Source organism: Euleptes europaea, chromosome 10, assembly GCF_029931775.1.
Source record: "Euleptes europaea isolate rEulEur1 chromosome 10, rEulEur1.hap1, whole genome shotgun sequence".
Lineage (NCBI taxonomy): Eukaryota > Metazoa > Chordata > Lepidosauria > Squamata > Sphaerodactylidae > Euleptes > Euleptes europaea.
This window is the reverse complement of record NC_079321.1, coordinates 65,236,211-65,258,444: the sequence shown is the minus strand read 5'-3', so window position 1 is coordinate 65,258,444 and position 22,234 is coordinate 65,236,211. Positions and strand designations below refer to the sequence as shown.

General features: G+C 46.3%; 1 protein-coding gene across 1 annotated transcript in view; it reads left to right on the top strand.

Moving 5' to 3' along the window:
* AK9 (adenylate kinase 9) overlaps positions 1-22,234 on the top strand; it is a 107,568-nt gene that overhangs the window by 38,754 nt on the left and 46,580 nt on the right. The window contains exons 16-22 of the mRNA XM_056856777.1: positions 7,766-7,922; positions 9,652-9,766; positions 10,839-10,894; positions 12,089-12,190; positions 14,294-14,365; positions 17,641-17,730; positions 18,875-19,081. Coding sequence (XP_056712755.1) covers positions 7,766-7,922; positions 9,652-9,766; positions 10,839-10,894; positions 12,089-12,190; positions 14,294-14,365; positions 17,641-17,730; positions 18,875-19,081 — 799 coding nt within the window. The remainder of the gene's footprint in view (positions 1-7,765; positions 7,923-9,651; positions 9,767-10,838; positions 10,895-12,088; positions 12,191-14,293; positions 14,366-17,640; positions 17,731-18,874; positions 19,082-22,234) is intronic.

The window sequence follows — 22,234 nt, the reverse complement described above, 5'->3', positions numbered from 1 at the left end:
TAAAAAGGGAGAGGGAAAATAAGGATAAAAAAAGGTAAATTTAGGAGGGGAAGTGGAAAAGGTCAGTTTGAAGGAGAGGGCTGCAGGGCGGGTCACTAGTCTTGCAGGAGGTCGGCTTGATGCTTCCTGGGCATGCTGCTATATGGGCTTATTTATTTTTAAAAAAAATCTATCTCAGTGCGATCCTAGGGCCGCTCTCTAAATGCACATTTTCCCCAGCCAAATCCTCAAAAGTCGAAAATAAGCCCCTATGCAGAGTTTTTTGAGAATTCAGATGGGGGGAAATGTTTATGCGTGGAAGGTTTTGCCTTGGATTTGCTGCTCTCGAGATGCACATTTTCCCCAGCCAAATCCTAAAAAGTCAAAAATAAGCCCCTATGCAGAGTTTTTGAGAATTCAGATGGGGGAAAATGTTTATGCATGGAAGGTTTTGCCTTGGATTTGCCGCTCTCTAGATGCACATTTTCCCCAGCCAAATCCTCAAAAGTCAAAAATAAGCCCCTATGCAGAGTTTTTGAGAATTCAGATGGGGGGGAAATGTTTATGCGTGGAAGGTTTTGCCTTGGATTTGCCGCTCTCTAGATGCACATTTCCCCTATCTGAATTTTCAAAACTCTGCATGGGGGCTTATTTTTGCCCATTTATGCACGGGAGGTTTTGCCTTGGATTTGCCCCTCTCTAGAGGCACATTTTCCCCATCTGAATGCTCAAAGCTCAACAATAAGCCCCCCCCCCAATGCAGAGTTTTGAGAATGCAAGATGGGGAAAATGTGCCTCTAGAGAGTGGCAAATCCAAGGCAAAACCTCCCGTGCATAATTGGCCGAGTTTGGCTTAGACAAGAGCAACTCCAGACAGGAGGCAGCGGGCTAAGCTCTACCGGGAGTCAATGCGGTTTACTCCTGAGTAGGTGCACTCGGGACCAGGCAAAGGAGGGAGGAGGCTAGATGGAGGGGAAGGGGTGGGGGGGAAGAGAGGAAGGCGGGTTGCCCCAGAGGCGAGCCAATGCCCCCCTTACAGGCTTGAGGTCCGGGTCAGCTGCCTCCGGCTTCTTCCCAAACCACCGGTGACTGCAATTGGTGGCAGCCTCCTCAGCTCTTTCTTTTGGAGGGCTGGACGAAGGCAGGCAGGGAGGGAGGGAGGGGGAAAGGAGGAGGAGACGGTGACGGCCGCCTCAGGTCACAAGATAGTGTCCAAGCGGAGCCGGTCGGAGGCCATCCCCGCACGGAGGGCTGCTTCAAACTACTGCTCCCGGCATGCAGCGGGAGAGGAAACAGGCTTTCTCCCCCTCCTGTGTCCATCCAGAGGCGGGCCGCGCTGCATCATGGGGCTCGTAGTTCCTGGTGGGGAGGCGCGGCGCTGGTTTTTGGCCCAGCCTGAGGGGCCGGGTTCAGGACCCTGAGGGGCCGAATCCGGCCCGCGGGGCGTAGTTTGAGGACCCCTGATCTTGACCCTTATACTCTTGCAACAGGACGGCTCCGAGGCCCACGTCAGAGGCATCCGTATGCACCTTGAACGGCCTATCGAAGTCAGGGCTTTTGAGTACGGGCCGGCGCGATAACGCCTTCTTCAAGTCTTTAAAAGCTGTTATCCGAGACTCATCCCACCGAAGTTGATTCGGTTCGTGTTTTGTTAGGCAATCAGTCAGGGGGGCCGCTCGGCTGGCAAAGTGTGGGATGAACCGGCTGTAAAAACCTACGATTCCCAGAAATCGCCGGAGCTGTTTCTTTGTCCTAGGTCGTGGTGCGGCTTCCAACGTTGTGACTTTATCGGGCACCGGGCGTAGCTGGCCGTTCCCCACAATGTAGCCCAAGTAACGCAGCTCTTTGAAGTCTATGTGACTCTTGGCGGGATTGGCTTTAAGGCCTGCGGCATATAATGCCCGTAACACTGACTCTAGGTGCTGAAGGTGCGAGTCCCAGTCAGGACTAAAGATGACTATATCATCAATATAGGCCAATGTAAAACCTCAGCAATGGGCTAACACCGTATCCACCATACGCTGGAAGGTGGCTGCTGCTCCATGTAACCCAAATGGCATCACTCAGAATTGGTATAGGCCGGAGGGGCTTGCGAAAGCCGTTTTTTCTCGATCCTCCGCTCTCATAGGTATCTGCCAATATCCCTTTGTTAAGTCAAGGGCGGTAATGTACTTGGCATGTCCTAGTTGTTCCACCAGTATGTCCATTCGCGGCATGGGGTACGCATCAAACTCGGCAAGTTTGTTCACGTCCCGGTAATCAACACAAAAACGAACCGACCCATCTGGTTTGGGGACCAGGACGATGGGGTTCCTCCACGCACTCCGCGATGGTTCTATGATGCCTTTGCTAAGCATCTTGGTGACCTCGGTCTCCACAGTCTCCCACAACCTTCGGGGTACTGGTCGCCACGGCGCTCGGGCCACTTTCCCATTAGGGGTTTGGATGGCGTGTTCTACCCACGATATTCGGCCGGGCTCTTTATCAAACACTGGGGGACATTGCCGGAGCAGGGTCTGTACCTGATCTCTCTGTTCGGGGGACAAGGCGTCGCCAATACGGGGACTACCGATGGTATCTTCCGTGTTGGCCCAGGGTACTTCCCCCTCTAACAATTCCAAGGGTTCCATTCCTAGATGACATACGCTGGCCTGGTTGTCACGCTCTACCCACTCCTTCAAGTCGTTTACGTGGATTTGCTTTTTCTGCCGCCCTCGGGTCCCGCAACGTACTTCGTAGGTACAAGGGCCTACCACTCGGGTCACTTCAAAGGGGCCCCGCAAGGGATCCCCGTCACTCGCCCCAAATATGCGGGCCTTTACGAGTACTTTACTCCCCGCTGGAATTGCCCATTCTTGAGCTTTTCTATCATAGTAGGCTTTTGGGGCCTCTTGGGCCTGTAGGAGGTTACGGGTCGCCACCTCCCTGGCGAGGGTCAGTCGTTCCTTCAGCTGCTGGATGTATTCCGTAGGTTCTCTCCCACCCACCGTACTGGGGGTCCCCTTCCATTCTGCCTCCACTAAGCCCATTATACCCTGGGGTCACCTGCCGTACAGTAATTCAAATGGTGCGTACCCAGTAGACGCCTGCGGGGTCTCGCATACTGCAAAAAGAACGGGGTCAACTACAGATCCCACTGATTTGGGCGTTCACTCGCTACTTTCCGCAACATGGCCTTAAGGGTTTGGTTGAAACGCTCAACCAGCCCATCGGTCTGCGGGTGGGCCACTGATGTAAAGATTTGTTGTATCCCTAGCGTCTGACACAATTGCCTCGTGACGGTGCCTGTAAACGAGGCCCCTCGGTCTGATATCCATTCTCGGGGTAGCCCCACCCTTGCAAACAACTGAACCAACACCCTACATACCCCATTCACTTGCATGTTTCGGAGGGGAATCGCCTCGGGGAATCGCGTGGCATAGTCCACGATCACCAGTATAAACCTATTTCCCCGCGGGGTCCGTGGGAGGGGACCCACAAAATCCATGGCCACCCGATCGAACAGGGTAGTGATCAGGGGCAACGGGTGTAGTGGAGCCCGCAGGGGTGCCCTATGGGTATACCTCTGGCACTCCGGGCATGAGCGGCAAAAGGCCTTGACGTCCCGGGAAATGGCGGGCCAAAAAAATCTCTCTTGGAGTCTAGTTAACGTATTCTACCCCTTGATGCCCAGATCAGGAATGATCATGACTCAACCTCAACAACCTGTCCTGGTAGCTTTTGGGTATAAGGAATTGGGCCCGCTCACCCCCATCGCCCCTCACCACCCTATACCACAGCCCCAGCTTTTGCACGACCTGGGGCCACCGACGGGCGCTACGTTCATCAAGGACCCGCCCCTCTTTCACCGCGACCATACCTCTCAGGGCCCCTAACGAGGAGTCCTGTTGCTGTATCCTGCGGAACTCGGGATCGCCTTCCCAGGATTGGTGTGGATCTCCGTCACCCGCCTTATTTCGCCCCTGTAAGTGCTGGGAGGAAGTTCCCGGTGCCTCCTCTTCTTCGTCCCCCATGTGGGTCCCGTCATTGGCCGGGTTCGGGGCCATTGGTAGGAGCCGCCGCATCATTTCCGGGAAGCACGGAGCATCCCGTCCGATTAATGCCTGATATGGCAGTCGCTGTACCCGTGCCATGAGGATCTCGTAGCATTGCTGTTCCCACTGTACTAACGTTTTCACTACTGGTAGCTGTTCCACGTGTTGGTGGAAACAGGCGACGGACGCTATACGCACGACAGGCAAGTGTTGAGGTAACAGCGAGCTGAGTATCATGGAAATGGAAGATCCACTATCGACGAGGGCTTGGAAGGGTTTGCCCTCCAGATGTAACTCCACCAGCAACGGAGCCGGATGTGCGCCCCAGGCGTCCGCCTGCATGGTCTGCTCCCATCTGAGGTCACATTCCATCAGCGGGCACTCTCGCCGGAAGTGACCCCATTGTCCACACGTATAGCAGGGACCCTTGCTTGTGTTGTCGGAGGTGTTTCCTTCCTTCTTTGGGACCGTCCGGGGACCTTCTTCTGGGGAGCTTCCCGGGACGGGGTTGGCCAGGAAAGGAGCCCCCCTGAACCGGGGACCACCGCCCAGCAACAACCGCGGAAGGAGGCGGGCTCGTCCTCCCCGGTTTCCTATCCCGGTCGGGGTCTGGTACTCCCCTTTGTGGGGTTCTCCCCTCGTATCCAGAGCACAGACGTTGTCCAGCAGTGTCATCGCTTCCTCCAAGGTTTTGGGCTTGTTGCAGATCAACCACTCCTTGGCCCGATGAGGTACTATCTGGACCAGTTGCTCCAATACCACGCGTTCTACCACTGTGTGACTGTTCAGGGCCTCGGGTTGCAACCACCGGTCGGCCATGTCTTTTAAGGCCGTCACAAAGGCCTTAGGGGGTTCTCCCTTCTTCCATGCCATTTGTCGAAACCGCTGTCGATAAGTCTCGTCGGATATCGCATACCGAGCCAAAATAGCTGCCTTCAATTTTCCATAGTCAGCACTATCCGCTTTGGGGAGGGACCTCAGGGCAATTTGGGCAGGGCCGGTCAAGTGTGGGCCAATAATAAACAACCAGCGATCCTTAGGCCATCCAGAGGTTTCGGCCGTTCGCTCAAATGCCTCGAGGTAGCCATCTATATCATCGTCTGGACCCAATTTTGAGACAGGGATGGGAGGAACCCTTGGGTTGCTTCCGCCTACTCCATCTCCCGTCCCATCTCTACCACTCTCTAATGTTTTACAAACATCCCGCAACAAACTGGCTTGAGCTTCTTGTTGCTGTAGAGTCATCTCCTGTACTAACCAGTGTTGCAGGTCCTGCTGTTGTTGCCACAGTTCTTTCATCATCCTTCCCTGGTGCTCCAGCATCCATTGGCTGAATTGTCCGAAGTCCATAGCCGGAGGGGTTGTCTTTTCCGCCGGTTCCATGGGTGACTTGGTGCTAGCCGGTAGTGTCAATATGGGTGGCCTTAGCAGAGTCCGGCTTGGCCGCCACCCGGTGGCAGCTGGGATTCAAGGAGGGGGTCTCTTGGCCCCTCCCCCTATGCCCGCATTCTCCACCACTGTAGGAGCTAGGGGCTCTGGGGAACGTGTCCTCCGCTCCTCTGCAGCCTGCACTGGTTGAGCCAACGGAGCCTCCTCGGCCTCAGACCACTCGGAGGAAGAGTCCGAGTCAACTTCTCCCTCTGACGCAGCCAGAGTCTCGCCGCTGTCAGCCGCCAGCCAGGAGACTTCTGACCTTTCTCCTCCCTGGCCTCCGCTCCAGTGGCCTTTATAAAGGCCAGGCTCTTCCCGTCCCCCTCCTCAGGCCCCGCCCCCCTGAGACCTAATGAGGGCTGGCGAGCCCCTCCTCCGGAAGCAGGCCATTCCACTTTGGGCCCTGCTTCCGTGCCGGGGTCAGGCGGTCTAGCCCGCGCCTCCTCCCCCCTCGCCTTTTGGTGGGGCCGAGGGATACCCTTCGGTGCCGGGCGACGCGGGACCGCCGCGTCCTCGCCCGGTGCGCGCGCGCCCGTCAGCTGGGCCGCGGGGCGGTCTACTCGGAGGCCCGCGGGGACGGCAGGACGGCCGAGGCCCCCGCGGCCGGCTGAAGCTTGGGCGTCGTCTCCCGTCCGTCGGCCCCGCCCTCCCTCTTCGCGGTGCCGGCCGGCTTCCCCCTCCCCGCTCGCCCCACTGGCCCCGTCCTCCTCCCCAGCTGCTCCGTCTCCTGCTGCAGCGCCTGTGGGGAAGAAAAGACTGTCAGGTAAGGGGCTGGATCCCTGGGCGTCCCCGGGCCCCTCCCGAGTCCTCCCCTTTTCCTGTGCTCCCCTGGGGGGGGCCAGACGGGCCGGGTCTGGGCCAGTCTCGGGACAACATACACAACTAAACACATCTTAAAACCACTGAAACCAAAGCAAAAACACAACATTAAAACACTTAAATATACATGCAGAACAATAAAATACACATACATAAAAACCACAATTAAAACATAGGGCAGGAAGGAGGGATCACTGATGGAAGGCGAAACAAAACAAAAACATCTTTACCCACTAGCAGAAGACAGAAACTGAAGGGGACAGGCGAGGCTTTCTATCTGGGGGAAGAGTTCCAAAGTTTTGCCCATGTGGCAAATAACACTTTAGGGAGGGGCAATTAGGGCTGAGAAAATTTTCTCTCCCACCCATCTCTGTAGTCCTCATCCAAACTGTCCCCTCCCACTGTGGCTATTATTTACATCTGGAGGAAGTCCTTTCACAGGTCATCCAATTTTATGTCTAATTTGGCCTTTAGAACTTGTCAGTTGCTTCTTGGATGCCATAACTTTTACAACACTTCTTCCCCCTTAGAAATTGTAGTGTAGAATTGTCCATCCAAAAGTGTATCTTTTGTATCATGCAACATATCCAGAGAACATTTTTAATGCCTGTAACATATAATTTTGTTTATTATGTTTGAAGAGATGACATTTTAACTGAGAAATGTCTAACATAGTTGTTGCTTAACTGCAAAGTAGCAAGTATCAGTTTTACATGTTCACATTTTAGTGTCCACAGTGGGGCCACTCAGTTGTTTAGAGATTTATATCTCACTGAGTGACCTTCAGCCAGTCATGCTCTTTCAGCCTAACCTAACTCATAAGGTTGTTGTGAGGATAAAATGGGGGAGAGGAGCATGATGCCAGCTATATTGGGTCAATGTTGTGGAGAAAGGCAAAGTATAAATAAAGTACAACAACACAACACAAGCCTTTATTGGTATATAAAGGAAGAACATACATTTGGATAAAACTGAGTACAAATAAATAAAATTGGATAAAACCATCCCAAATCAGCCATTAAGGAAAGCTATACACCATTCACGATACCTGATTGCAAGCTGTAAGAACCTTGTCACATATATATAAAGTAATAAATATAGTTGAAGATGGGGGTCAGATAAAAGGTACGTTGGTTGGTGGGTTGCAAGGAGAGAAGGAAACAAGGAAAGGTGAGGATATGGGGGTTGCCTGGAGAAAAGAAAGAGGAAATATTGTGGGGAAGGGTATACACTAGAAAATGAGGTGCCCCTGCGAGTGCTTGCGGGTTCCCCACTGTGCAACTCAGCCAAGCCTGATGGTGAGCAATGCACAACTTGGCCATAGTTTTCCTAGGTAGAGACTGCCAGAGGAGGGAAAGCTGAAGCCAGGGGGGTGGGAAGGAGAAAAGGATGCAGGAAAAGGGTAGCAGCTATGGAGACTTTCAGGGAAGAGGAAATAGTGGGGGAGGGAAAATGAAACGGTCCTGGCTTGTGTTCTCACTAATCTCGGTATTTTATTACAGCTTGCTAAAACAAATAAGGAGAGGTTTTTCGGTGCTCCATCGAAAGGAGGATGGATAGTGGATAATTATCCTCCATCAGCAGAGTACTGGGCAGCTTTGACAGAAAAAGAACTTCTACCGGATGTTGTAATTTGTTTGAAGAACAATGAACAAAATGGTTGGTGAATATTTATAAATGAACAGCTAACATTAAAATACAATTATGTGCTTATAACTTATGGAAATTAAATGCATTGTTCATTATTTTCAACATGTCATTTATTTTCGCCTAGTTGCAGACTTTGGTGCCTACATTCAGTTTTGAGGCGTGTGAGGTTTTTTTTTAAGGAAAATAATTACTAGTATAGAGATGTAAAATTCCCAGAAAATTTGAAGCCATGGGGGGGGGGGGTTATTTTGCCATCCCCCCCCCGAAAAATATTTGGAAAAAACTGCACTATCTGCAGCCACGGCTGCTTTGCTGCAGCAGGCACAGCTACCTGGTGCCACTGTGGTGTAGGTGGAGGCAGCAGCTGCAGGAGGAGGAATAACCACGAATGAAGAAATGGCGCTGAGCCAGGCATTGTTAGTTGCCTTGTTTTCACTGTTCAAGTGAGTGGAATGAGTGGGTCTTTTTGTTGTTGTTGTTGTTCTTTTTGTGTCTATGCAGGAACAAATGCCCATTCCTTTAAAAAAAACATATTTTATCATTTTGATGTATATTGTACACATTTTAAATCTCAGTGAATGTAATCTCATAAAAGCATATATGTTATTTACATTTGTATAAATACATGGCACAAGTTGAATAAATGGTTCAGAGCCCATTTGCAGTGAGATTATAAGACAAGGGAACTATAAATCGTTGATGCTTGCTACAAAGTGCTACCACCTGTACAGTATTTTTATGACCATTCTGAACTATTTATATTACTAAATATAACAATTTAAATAATTGTAGAATTTACAAAAATATTGTACAATTATACCACTCAATACTCAGGTTTAACTCTCAGTATCTGAAATCATAAAATGATTTCCAGTTTCTAAGAAAGGATTATTTTTCCTTCTCTGAACTGGGCAAACTCAGTTAGATAATTTTACTGTTTACCACATTTTTTGTATCCAGGTCTTAAATTTAAACATCTAGCACACTTCCAGCTGTTTTTAATCATCATTTTAGCTGCAGTTAGTCTATAACCACATTTCTATAAATTGATGCCACTTGAGTATCAGTAAGTCCTAACCGGACCACTTCCTCAAGCAGACCACTTCCAGGTCTCTTGATAGAAAATCACCATCCTTCTAATTTTTAACACCAGTTTATTCCAAAATCTTTGAGCTGGAGGGCTTGTCTGCATCCAGGGCTTATAATTGGCATATTTTGCATCATATTTCTAGCAAACAAATTTATGTATGGTCTATTTTATTTTATTTTGCTGGTTAAAAGGCACATTCCTAATACAGTTTGTAAAATGCAGTAGTTGTTGTTTCAGATCTTATGAAATATGAGCCCAAGGTTCATATGAAAGTAGATCTTTCCCAACATTCCCCTTCCCCCATTTGCTCATAAAATGCCGACCTTCGGGGTTGGAGGGATCTGTGTGGTCAGAAAGCCATGTCAGATGGGATATCTAATAAGGATAGGAAATCAGGTGCAGTTGCTCCTCCTGCAAGCAGAACTTCCACCGGTACAACAGGCTCTCTTGGCATAAGAGGTAGAGTGGGAAGATTTGGCCTGCTTGCTCCAGCACTCTGTCCTGAGTGGGGTTTTTGTCTATGTGCGTTCCCTGAGGCCCCAGCATCAGCATTTTGCAGCTATTTGGAAAGTGGGACCCCAGGGAAGATCTGTGTCTATGAACACTTCCTGGCATCCAACCCTATACCTCTTTCTGTTTAAATTGTAGGAAAGTATTTACTGAATAGACTGTATATGGCAAATAAGGACCAAGTTGATGCTGAGATTCTAAAAAGACTAACAGACGAAGCTTTAAAGCGGAAACAGGAGGAAGAAGAAACAAGGTAAAAATGTCATCTGTCTGTTATTGGTTTATTACAGACGCTGCTTAGAATAGTTTGTGTTGTCTTCTGCCTCAGGAACCTGTTTTTGATTTATACTGGGAGAAATTAATGGAAGATACTGAGACTTAAACTTTTAAAACTATGAACTTCCATTGCTTCTTAAAATAATGTGGAGTACAGCGATTGGAGCTGTGAATGCCCCCTGTGCTACACCTAACACAATTGGGACTGTGAAGAAGGGGCTTTACCTCCATCCCCACGCTATTTTCCCATCCTGAAACAGATCCAGGGTATGCTGTTTGGGGGAACGCACATGGTCCCTGAGATACATGTGGGTTTCCCAACAGGATCCCTAGCCCCCCGACTTTAAGATCTTAACTTTAAGAGCTTAAACTGCCCCTTCCATCTGAAATGAGATGGGTGGCATCCAGAGAACAAGGTTTTCTCAGTTGTCTTTGGAACATCCACCCCACAGCTATGCATCCAGTGCCAAATTAAATAAGTTTAGATGCAAGGCAAAAACATTTTTATTCTCCCAAGCATTTTTGGACTACTGCATGTACCATCAAGTTGCAACCCAGTTATGGCGACCCTAGCAAGGGGCTTTCAAAGTAACTGAGAAGCAGAGGTGGTTTGCCATTGCCTTTCTCTGCAGAGTTGTCTTTAATGGTCTTCCATCCATGTAGCTTACAAGATCTGACACAATCGGGCTATACCATGCTGCCTTCCCACCTGTGGATTATTGTAGGAGGGTTTTATTATTCTGATTTCTATTGTTACTCTACATTACAGTTTTACTGCTGTGATTTGTATGGTGAAGTATGGCTAATTTATACCACAGCTTTTATTCTATTAGATCTTAATTGTGTGTTTTATTATTGTTCAAAGCTGCCTCATAAACTTGCATTTGGTAAGATTCTTGATTGTTTCAATCATATTATCTGTAGGTTTGGATTTCATATTATCATATTATGTAGGTTTGGATTTCCTAAACTTAGCAAAGAGTTGCCTTAGATCGCTTACAAGGGTTCTTCCAACTCTATGATTCTATAATCTGTGTTTTTAATTTCAGGAAAGAATTGCAGGAAATGTTGAAATTAGAAGCTGCTGAATCTGTTGGTGAAAGAGGTATGTGGTGGGTTTGGAATCTGGTTATGGTGAATGTGTGTATCCTGTGGGTTTAGGCAAAACTGACCCAAGCAGGGGGAGCCAGAGGCAAAATTATAGTAATGCTTCTTAATGACCGGACATTTTTTCAGTGCACATTAATTGGTCTTCTTATGGCTGAATTGAAATACTCATTAGAGGTTTAAGGAGACGACCCTCCCCCAATTAATGGTGGGGGCAGATGTATGTGAAAAAACAATAGTTTAAGTCTGGGGGGTGGGGAAAGGCAGGAAATTCTATAGTAAAGCCATAATTCTTCCGGCAATTCCTCAAGCAGACTGACATCACTTTCAGGTCCTCCTGGGAAGTGATGTCACACCCCATCCCCTAGCTTTTTTCTCCACCAGCTGCAGGAGCAGCAGTGGGAAACGGGAGCCAGGGGCAGGGAATCCCCTACTTCTAGTGGGAAATTGGCAAACCTATCTGGTACGCCCGCATGGCCAGGACCATGTATTTTGCTAAGAGCACACATTTTAGATTTGCAGTTACATGTAAAATGTTTTGTGCACCCATTAAAAATGTGCTTTGTGAAGACGCCCACTGTCAGCTGATCCCTCTTCTCCCCAGCAAATTCACTGAAACCTTCCAGTAGAGTTGCTAGCTTCCAGGTAGGGCCTGAAGTTCTCCCAGAATTGCAACTGATCTCCAGACTACAGAGATCAGTCACCCTGGAGAAATGGTAGCTTAAGAGGGAAACTCTGTGGCATCACATTCCCAAACGCTGCTCTACCCAAGCATCACTCCCGAATCTCCAAGAATTTCCCAAGCCAGATTTGGCAACCCTGCCTTCCAAACCAGCTCCTAGAAGGAAACACACATACGAAATGCAGCACCAACACATGTATGGAGTGTGCAGTAAATATATTAAAGTGAAAGAGGTAGTAGAAAGCATCATGGCTTAACCAAACAAGTTCTTTAAATGGCTGTCATGTTTAGATATAATTGGTATTATTTTGTTTCTTTAAACACATCACTGGCCACTGGAACCTAATTTGTAACTACCTTATAATAATCTTGAGTTATTCCTCCTCATATTTATCTGAAGTTATATCAACACTAAATAGGGAACAAATCTGTGACCGCCTGCTGAATATGTAAAATCTTTACATTGTTTTTGAGTCTTATCTGAAGGTTCAAAATGGCTTTTATTCACAGATGTACCCACAGGATCTCTTGAGGAACTGAATGTGCTTGAACAAGACCAAATTGAACAATCTCTTGATTCTGCTGCATCTGAAGGGAAAGCAAAATCTAAAGGTTGCTGCCTCCTTCAATTTCTTTGCATGTAGTTTCTTTCTCTTAAGTACCATTTGTTAAAGGATGAAATAATGTAGCAATAGTATAATTCTGTCAAAAACAAGCACACTATCACTTCCATTTATTAGCAAATGTTGAGAATACCAAATTACTTATTTTGCTTTGTCTTCCATTTCCCGTTTTCCCTGATAATAACTGTGGTCTGGTTCAGGCATTCAGGGTCACAGTAATGTAGCCCCTGCAGGGGTGGGGGAATCTGAAAGCACCAGGAAGCCATCTATATTCCTCAGCCTCCAGGGGCCAGTTAGAATGATCTTTCTCTATGTTGGGGGTGGCAAAGTGCTCATATTTTTCGGCTGCCATCACATGTGTCCTATACTATTGAGCTTATCTGTTCCAAGTGGTGACGGGACTTTTACACAAGGCCACTGATGCTATAGGCTCAGAAAATGCCCTCGGTTTCATTTACTTTTGTTCTGCTGGTTTTGTTTTGTTGGGCATAGTTTTTTTTTTCATTTATATGTTTTATTCTGATTTTGTTATCTCTAAGCTGCTTTGGCCCTGACCTGGATGGCCCAGGCTAGCCTGATCTCGTCAGATCTCAGAAGCTAAGCAGGGTCAGCCCTGGTTAGTATTTGGATGGGAGACTACCAAGGAATACCAGGGTTGCTGTTCAGAGAAAGGCACTGGCAAACCACCTCTGTTAGTCTCTTGCCATGAAAACCTCAAAAGGGGTCGCCATAAGTCAGCTGCGACTTGAGGGCACTTTACATATACACACAAGCTGCTTTGAGCATTTTTGGAGGATGCAGGAAATATCCTATCAATAGTGGCCTTTGCAGGGTGAGGATCTGGACCAAGCATAAGTAGGGCTTGATCTTAGAACAACATTCAGACTGTTTTGTCTGAGTGAGTGAATCAATAGTATGTTATATCCACAGATCTGCTTGATCCTTTCTCTTCCTTAAAGGTATGGATCACATTAATGGACAAATTTTGCTTACATTTGTACATCACAATTGCCTGGTTTTCACAAGATACCCTTTGTGTGGTGTTGGATCGTCCAAGGCCATAGCTAGCTTTCCTCATTAGGAGAGGCATATACTTTGGGACTTCCCAAAAAATTTCTCTGAATACAGCAGATGCTTCTATAAGATGCTTCTATTGCAGATGCCTGCAATGCTTTATACCATGTACCTGCCAATGTTTCCCCATTACAAGCCTCACCTGTTTGTAGACAGTCAGTTTCTTTTATCTGTCCTATTGCTCCTAATAAAGTATTACTGCTTCAGAGCTGCCTGCCTGGGCGAGTTTGCTTAGGGATGCTAGGGATAGACGCCTGAGCCTGACATCTTGAGGGCCAGCACTTGCGGATTTTCTCTTTGATTTTTATCATGAATTTGTATACCAATAAGAAGACCAGTTATTATTTATTACTTCTGTATCCAGGTTTACATGAGATTTAGAAATCTGCTTATTAAGAGTTTGTTGAAATTCATATGTAACTGTGTGTTGTGAGGAAATTGAATGCTGCCTCATTTTATCATGGCAGGCCTGGGTCCAGCCCCCCACCCCCGTCTCAGTTGCTCATAACAGCATTTCTTTGGTAATCCACTATATCATTTAACCTGCACTAGTATCAGATCATCCTTCTGTTTATTCTAGATTCCAAGTCCTGTCTGATCTCAAAATAGCTGCTGGAGTTCCAGAAGATGCTGATAGAAGCCATTTTAAGAAGTTATTTTTCTGGGATTTTAATGGGGCAATAGTTCCCATTCCCCAAATCTCAGATCAGTTAATGCAACTGCTTTCTCCACATAGATTTTAAGGGCAGGCTCTGCTAGCTGACCTCCTTTTGAACAGATATGGTACTGCTGACTGATATGGCTCATGTTTATATACACGTTTTTTCTGTATTTTATTAATGAGTTTACTTTGCAGGGTTCTTGATTTTCAGCAACAATTTTAACATCTTTTGCAGTAGCCTTGACCATTGCAGTAAAGTCTGATTGAATTGAAAATGTCAAAGAATTGACGGATTGAATTGTCAAAGAATCACTGTTTGTCATTAACAGTGCTTTACTTTTTTATATGCAATCACAGAATCATTAACATCTCAGCATCGGGTGTCTTTACGACCTGAAAGTTCTACAGAGCAGTCTCAAATTGAGCCAGGTTAGATTTATACACTTCAGTAACATTTTTGTTATTTTTATGTATTTTTTTATTTCTGAGATACGTATTTCTCATTTCCGTTACCTTTCTTCTTTCTGCGCACTAGAATTACTCTTTTCTTGGAAGTTGATCCACAAGCATTGGAATCAGTCTGGACAGGGTTCTTCCACATGTCTGTCCGCATGTGCATTTTTACAGTTGTGGAGTCGGTTTATTTTCTTCCATACGTGGCTTCAATAATAAAGATTTTCAAGGGACGGTGCTGTTGGTGTTGGTATCATTATTAGTGGTGTCAGAGCACTCCTCTTATTTTTTTTAAAATGGCCCTAAAATAGCAATATAACTGCAATGTAACAATGATAGTTTAAGCCGGTTATCTGAATTCCCAGCTTTTGTTTTTTTTTAAAGTAAGTTTTTAGTCCCTCCCCTTATGGAGATATGCCTTTTTCCTTATATCTCCACAAAGGGAAGGAGCTAGAGACTTTCTTTTTTTAGTGAAAGCTGCGAATTCAGAGAACCTGCTTAAACTATCATTGTAACACTGCTGCGTTATATCACTATTTTAGGGCCTTTCAAAAAAAAAAAAGAAATAACTTGGCTGTGGGGGGAGAGAGGGAGTGATTTAACTATTGACAACAGTCCAATCATTGAAAAGTGGCTGGAGATGGGTGGGACAAAGAAAACTGTTAAAAACATTAGGCGCTAGAAAAAATCCAACTCAAAACTGACTTCCAGAAAAACATCGGGGTAAAAGTGGTTTCAAAAGAGCCAGAAAAAAAAACAGGAGAACATTTTTTAAAAGCACAAAAATGCATGTTAGAACTGGGGCTCCCAAACCAATTATCTATTATATATCAATCTGTCATTAATTTTTGGTATTCCTTCTTTGGGCCTTCAACAGATCCTGATATGTTTCAGTTGTTAATCTCAGCTATCTCTGTGTCCACCTGAACGAGTCGGTTAGACAAAATATTTTCCCTCCCAATAAAGTTATAGATCAAATCAAGTCTGAACTGACCCTAGAAGCTAAAATGACTAAACTGAGGCAATTGTATTTTGGTCACGTCATGAGACGACAAGAGTCACTGGAAAAGACAGTCATGCTAGGAAAAGTTGAGGGCAGCAGGAAAAGAGGAAGACCCAACAAGAGATGGATTGACTCAATAAAGGAAGCCACAGCCTTCAGTCTGCATGATCTGAGCAAGGCTGTCAAAGATAGGACATTTTGGAGGACTTTCAATTATAGGGTCGCCATGAGTCGGATCGACTTGACGACACTTAACACACACATAGAGTGACTGAGGAACAGAATTCAGAAAGCAAGCTGTAAACAATTACAAAATAAGATCTTAAATAAGGACTGAAATTAGCACTAGTTCTTTGGTTTGCATTTTTATCAGCCCCAGCTCTCTCCCTGCTTCCTCCTGGGTACTGGGGGCACAAGCCTGTACTGATATGACAGGAGATTGGGCAGCTGTGTGTGAATTGGAATGTTGCCTTTGCCTTTCAGATTGTTCTTACCAAAGGGCCCTTCTCCCTCCCCGCAGAATCTGTCTGGGGGGCCCAGGGACACTGGCCAGCTGCCTGCTCAAACAAAACAAAAAAAAGCAGGGGGAGGGCTTTTTGATGTCACCCACTACAACTTCGGTGATGTTCTAGTGACATTTTCTGCAACAGGATGACTGCCCATGTGCAGACCAGGAAAGCCATTGTCGGTTTTGCAAGAAACCGGGAGGTGCGGAGCTTTCATAACCAAGCCAATCTTAACAACTGCAGATCGACCGCATACAAAATCAGGACTATAGGTAGATGCCTAACAGCCCACGCTTAGGACTGCTTCCTCCCATACTATCCAGCCCACTAGTTAAGCGCTCCCTGACGAGTCCTGTTCCCTGTGCACTTACCTGCAGAGGTGAGGCGGGTTTTGACTTGAGACCAGGCTTTTCCCTTACTGGCACATCATCACCTGTAGAGTGCCCTCTCTGTGACTTGCCTGGCACCAGCCCTTCTTTCTTTTAGGTGTCAAGCCAAAATGTCTCTTTTTACCCAGGCTTTTAACAATGATGTTTATCTTTTTAAATTCTTTTTACAATCTGCTTCTCGCATGAGTATCTTTACGCTGTCAAATGTTTTATGCTTGTGGGTTTTTGTATGCTGTTATTGAACACATGAAGCTACCTTATACTGAATCAGACCATTGGCCTCTATCAGGATCAGTATTGTCAAGTTTGACAGCAGTGGCTGTCCAGGATCTCAGGTCAATGTCTTCTACATCACCTTCTACCTGATCATTTTAGCTGAAGATGGCAAGGATACTCTGCATGCATGCCAAGCAGATGCTCTACCAGTCAGTCACATCTCCTTCCCAGTAGGGCTGTCAAAAAAAAAAAAATTCGGTACAGTTCGGATTCGGCCGAATTTGACCCTTGTGGGGTCGGTACGTGCCGAAGTCCGAACTCCCCCGCTTCGGATCCCCGGTAATTCGGGGGGATCCGGAGTTCGGGGGAAAATTCGGCCGAAGCGCGCCTTCAGGGATTCCCTGGAGGCGCGCGGGGGCCCTTTAAACTGATCTGCGCCTCCCAGCTGGGAGGCGCAGATGAGTTTAAAGGACAGCCGCGCCTCTCCAGCGGGCTCCCCTGAAGGGGGGCGGGCTGTCATTTAAACTCATTTGCGCCTCCCGGCCGGGAGGCACAGATGAGTTTAAATGACAGCCCGCCTCCCTTCAGCGGGCTCCCCTGAAGGGGGGCGGGCTGTCATTTAAACTCATCTGCGCCTCCCAGCTGGGAGGCGCAGATCAGTTTAAAGGGCAGCCCGCGCCTTTCAGCGGGCTCCCCTGAAGGGGGGGCCGAATTGGCCGAATTTATTCGCGAACTCCCGAACTCGCTGAATTCGGCCCCCCCGGTTGCCCGCCAGATTTGAGTTCGGATCCGTCCGAACTGAAAATCACCGAATCAGGGGAAATTCGGTTGATTTTCAGTTCGGACCGAACCGAATTGACAGCCCTACTTCCCAGCTCTGTCTTTGCTGTTGTGGAAAGAGGAGTGTTTGGAAACTGGTAGTTCTTGTGAGAAGCTGAGCTTTTTATCATGTCACTTTCAAGGGTGTTCCCTCTCTCTTGGACGAGGCTTTTATTGGGAGTCCATTGTTGGATGATACCTGCATGGTTAATAATAGGTTTTAAAGAAATGGTGGCATTAAATGATACATTTTCCCTTAATGTTTTGAAATCTTTTGGAGATTTTCCCACAATAAAGTTTCTCTGCTTGTTCTCACAGAATCTAAAGAATACTCTGAAAGTGATGGAATAACTGAGATGCACTCATCTGAACGACTGCAGGAAGTGAAAGATATTGTCACTGAGCTAGGTTAGAAGCCAAGACTTTTATTCTTGCTTTCTTGCCCTCTTTTTTGCCACCTTCATTACTCTTTTTTTGTATCAGTAATCCAGGGTTGCTTTCTCATAGATATTTCTTGTTCTGGATTGACATTCAAACTGGAGTAGGGGTTTTTTGTTTTTTGAGCATCCACACAATGTTGGCCCCACTTTCCAGGTTTCTCCTGCTTTGCTGCAGTCTTCCCCAAACCTAGTTTAAGACCTTTTTGAAATATTATTTTCTTTGCAAAAAGATCATATCCATTTAGTTTTGGGAAAGATTGCAGAAAAGCAAGAGAAATTCCAGAAAGTGGATGCCATGTGGGTGAGAAAACACATATTTTTGGAGGTCCCACCCACATTGGCACCATTTACCTTGTCTCAACCTCCCATGGTCACCATTTCCCTTCATTCTACTTGTGGGGTTTCTCAGGCTTTTGTTTATAATCAGTGATTGCTAGATAGCTGTAGCACAGTAACATTATAATAACATATTGCCATCTTCTACAAGTTCATGTGAATTCCCATCTTTCAAGTAAAAAGGAAAAGTCCCTAAACCTTTTTTATTGCCAAGATATACAGTGTGCCCTTTCCCCCTTATACCTCCACAATGAAAAAGGCTAGTGTTACTTTTTCAAAAAATGAAAGCTAGGATCCAATAGATTGTGGCAATAGATCATTATAACTTTATTGCACTGTCGCAATCTAGCAATTACCTGTTGTGGTTGTTTTTTTAAAAGCCTTCCAGTGGTGGTGGGGAGAAAATCTGCCGTGTGGATATTCCTTTAGCACTGTGAATGCCTCTGTATTGGCAGTGGCAATGAGACCTGCATGGAGAATCATTGCCATGGGGAAGGAGCCCCGGTCTATGGTAAAGAACTGAATTTGTTTGCTGTGTCATTAAATAACCACATGCTCATCTTATTTCCCTTTTGCTTAAACAATATCAACAAATAATGGATCAACACAATGGACCTGGTAACTGCAAAATGTGATTCTAAGATAGTATGAAAAAGAAATCAGCAAACATAGAGTCGTGCTGAAAAGAACAATTAATTTGAAGAATGTGGAAGGAATAGATGACTCATACTTGAATAATTTCAACTGTTTTCTAAAATGCACTTTAATTTGTTCAGGAATCGAGCTTCCTGAATTTCCTGAGGATGGTTTCCCAGATGTGCCAGAAATGGAGCCGCTTAAAAACAAGATCAGCTTTTTCATGAATCTTTGGCAAAAATTTGAGCTGGTGATCTCAGAGGCGCCTTTAGTTCAGGTAGCTGATATTGAAATTGAAGGACAGACTCCAAAGATGCTGCTCGAGCTGTGTGATCGGGCCATGAAGAGTAAGTAATGTGCTTCAGTGCTTTTCCATTGAGACTGAAGAAAGAAATTGAAAGACTCTGGAAGAACATCAATGTTAGACTATAACAATATAAATGGGTTAGATTTAGCCAGTTTTTTTGCACAGTCTTGTACAATTCCTCTTGTCGAGTTCCCCATCCCACAGAGCTTTTGTCCATTCAGGCCCCATGAGCCCCAGCAGAACTCCATCCTCCAACCCAGCCTCTTGCGATCACTAAAGCCTCACAAAACTTGCTTTAAAGTAGACCCTGACCCATTTGTAGCCCCTCTTTAGATGCTTTAGGAATGTCCATGTTTGCTGCTTGTCTGGACTGTGAACATGGGGAGGTATCAACAGTAATAGCTGTTTATCCTGTGTGCAAACATCTGCTTTTTTTGGGAAAGGTCACCTCTTGAAGGTCACTGCAGATGCCTTGGGGCAATATTAAGCATTAGACATAAATGCATTCATGTGAAACAAATAGGGTTGCTAGCTCCAGGTTGGGAAATGCCTAGAGATTTTTGGGGTGGAGCCTAAGGAGGGTGGGGTTTGGGGAGGGGAGGGACTTCGATGCCATAGAGACCAACTGCCAAAGTGGCCATTTTCTCCAGGTGAACGGATCTCTATCGGCTGGGGTCAGTTGTAATAACGGGGGATCTCCAGCTACTACCTGGAGGTTGGCAACCCTAGAAACAGACAGTTTTCCTTATTATTCCGGTTTTATTGTACATTTCTCTTAATTGTCTGAGCAGGACTGTGCAAAGGGCTTGAAGGGTTTGCTCCCCGCCTGCTCCGATAGACTAACCTGGAGTGCTGCTCAGGCAGCTGCGCTGTGGCATGGTGGTGGGAGAGAGGCGAGCGACAGAGACAGGCACTGGCAGAAAGACAGCAGCTTCCCATTTAAAAGCAATCACATTTCTGTGTCTATTCATCTGTCTCTCTTTTTTCTCCAACTGAAAAAGTTACAAAAGTTAGTAAAGGTAATAAAATTCTCCACAGATACCTCTCTCTCACGTACTGTGCTAGCCATATGAACCCTTTGTGCGCAAAATAACAGCTCACTGCCCCTCAACAGCTAACTATTTCAGTGTCCACCCTTGAGGAGAGAACTGGAATGAGATGCTTACAGGTCTGCCATTGCCCATACACCCTCCCAATGCCCTGAGCCTTACGCATTCTCTGAGATGCAGGAAAAGGTTTTTCATCAAGCAAGCAATCTTCTGTAGTGGGGAATTAGGCTTCCAGTCGCTTATTTGCAGAATCTACCATACTGGCTTGGAAAGTGAGGCCAAAAAAAAACAAGCAGACAGATTGCAACTTGAGTATCGCACTATCACACAGAGTCCTCCAGTGTGTCTGAAACACCGAAAGCCTCTCCTGGGGTCACATGGCATACCAGAATGATGAAGGGTAGTAAGCTATCAGAAAGAGATGGCCACCAATCATATCCTAGACATGGATCAGGACCGCCTGTGCCATTTCCCAGCAGCTCTGAAGCTCCTCAGTGGTGGGAAAGTAAAAGCAGGAAGGTCTCAGCAGCAGAGGCTTCTTTGGAGAGCCAGGCTGTTAAAAACTTTCAGACTGTGAGTTCTCACACTGTGGGTGACTTTTTCCCTCCTTAGTGATTTTGAAGAGAGGATTAAATGTGAGATGGGTAAGAATTTGGAGGCAGAAGTGGCGAAAGCAGCTAGGAAGCACAGGTGCAAAATTTCCTCTTGCTCCTGCTTACCTCCCCCTGCTACTTCCAAACAGCAGCACAAGTCCAACAGTACCGGCATTGAGCCCCATTCCTCTGATGAAGCTGGGGGGAAGGTTATTTTGCTTCTTTTGCTGTGACCAGAGGCAGTGCTATGGATTGAGAGGTTCCATTAGATTAGCCAGAGCTCTGACCTCATCCCTCTGATAAGGAAGGAGATGATTAGGGCAGGATGTCTTCCTCTGCATAGACCACTCATAGGTTCTTGCTGTGTCAAGATTTTATTCCTGTCCTCACAAAGGCCTTATCTGTCCTGCAGCTGGGGACAAATGTGCAGAATCTCAAGAATAAGATGCCTCATCTCATGAAGATGTTCTGCTTGTTTTTTGGGGTCATGATAATGTTTTTCCCCCTTTGTCCTGAGACCTTTATTCCAAGTCTGAAAGGAGAATAGGCAGGAGAATGTTTTGGGCTCTGCCAAGCATCTATATCCATTCACGCAGTTTGCTATGTAGTTGTTTCAGATCCCCATAATAAGCATACTAGTCTTTGATGCTATGATACCTCAAGATGGACACACTTCTTTTAAAGATCAAGAGGGAAGAAAGTTGGAATCAGTTCTTCTTAAGTCTCACTGGGCTCTGACTTTAGAAAATTGCACTTTCTCTAGAGCATCTATTTTGTAATATTTGTTCCAGCCCTTACTAACCAATTGCATTGGAGTATCCTAGAACTTAATAAAGTGGCCACTTATCTAGCAGACTTCAGTGTGGTTGCCAATCAGTTCTCTTCCACAGCTATGACAGCGGGCATAATGACCAGGCACCACCTCTAACTGAGACAATAGAATATGGATCCAATGTCCAAAAGTAATTTAGCAGGGGTAGCTGTTCAGAGACACTACCTGTTTAGAGAGTCTGCTCTCAAAGACACCTTAGTGAAGGCTACATTTTAAAAGGATGACAGAAAGCCCTCTAGACCACATTTCAGCTCCTTCTGGCCCTTTCAGCCAAAATATAAGTCAAGAGGCTTCATATCTTCCATCTGCTTCTGGAGCAAACACAGGTGTCACCATCCATCCAGGAAGTGTCTGCAACACTTCTACCAAACCTGAGAGTCCATTTCCACAGACAAGTGAATTGCTCAGATCCACAGAGGGTATCTCAGAGGACTTCTGTAGAGTGCTTGTGACAGATTTCTCACCTCTCCAGGATCGAGGTTGCCAGCCATGCACACCTTGGGCCTTCAAGATATCTAAGGAAAGTAATGTAGGGATCAGGTGAGCCTCAAGGGGGCGGGAATTCCAAAGGCAAGGCATCACCACTGAAAAGCCAGCAACAAGGATCCTGAAAATAATTAGGGAAGCCGTTCAACAAGGGGAATAGCTGTCTCTAATAATAGATATTGCCAAGGTATACCTTTATATCCTGAACTATGTGAGCCAGTGGGAGTATCTCC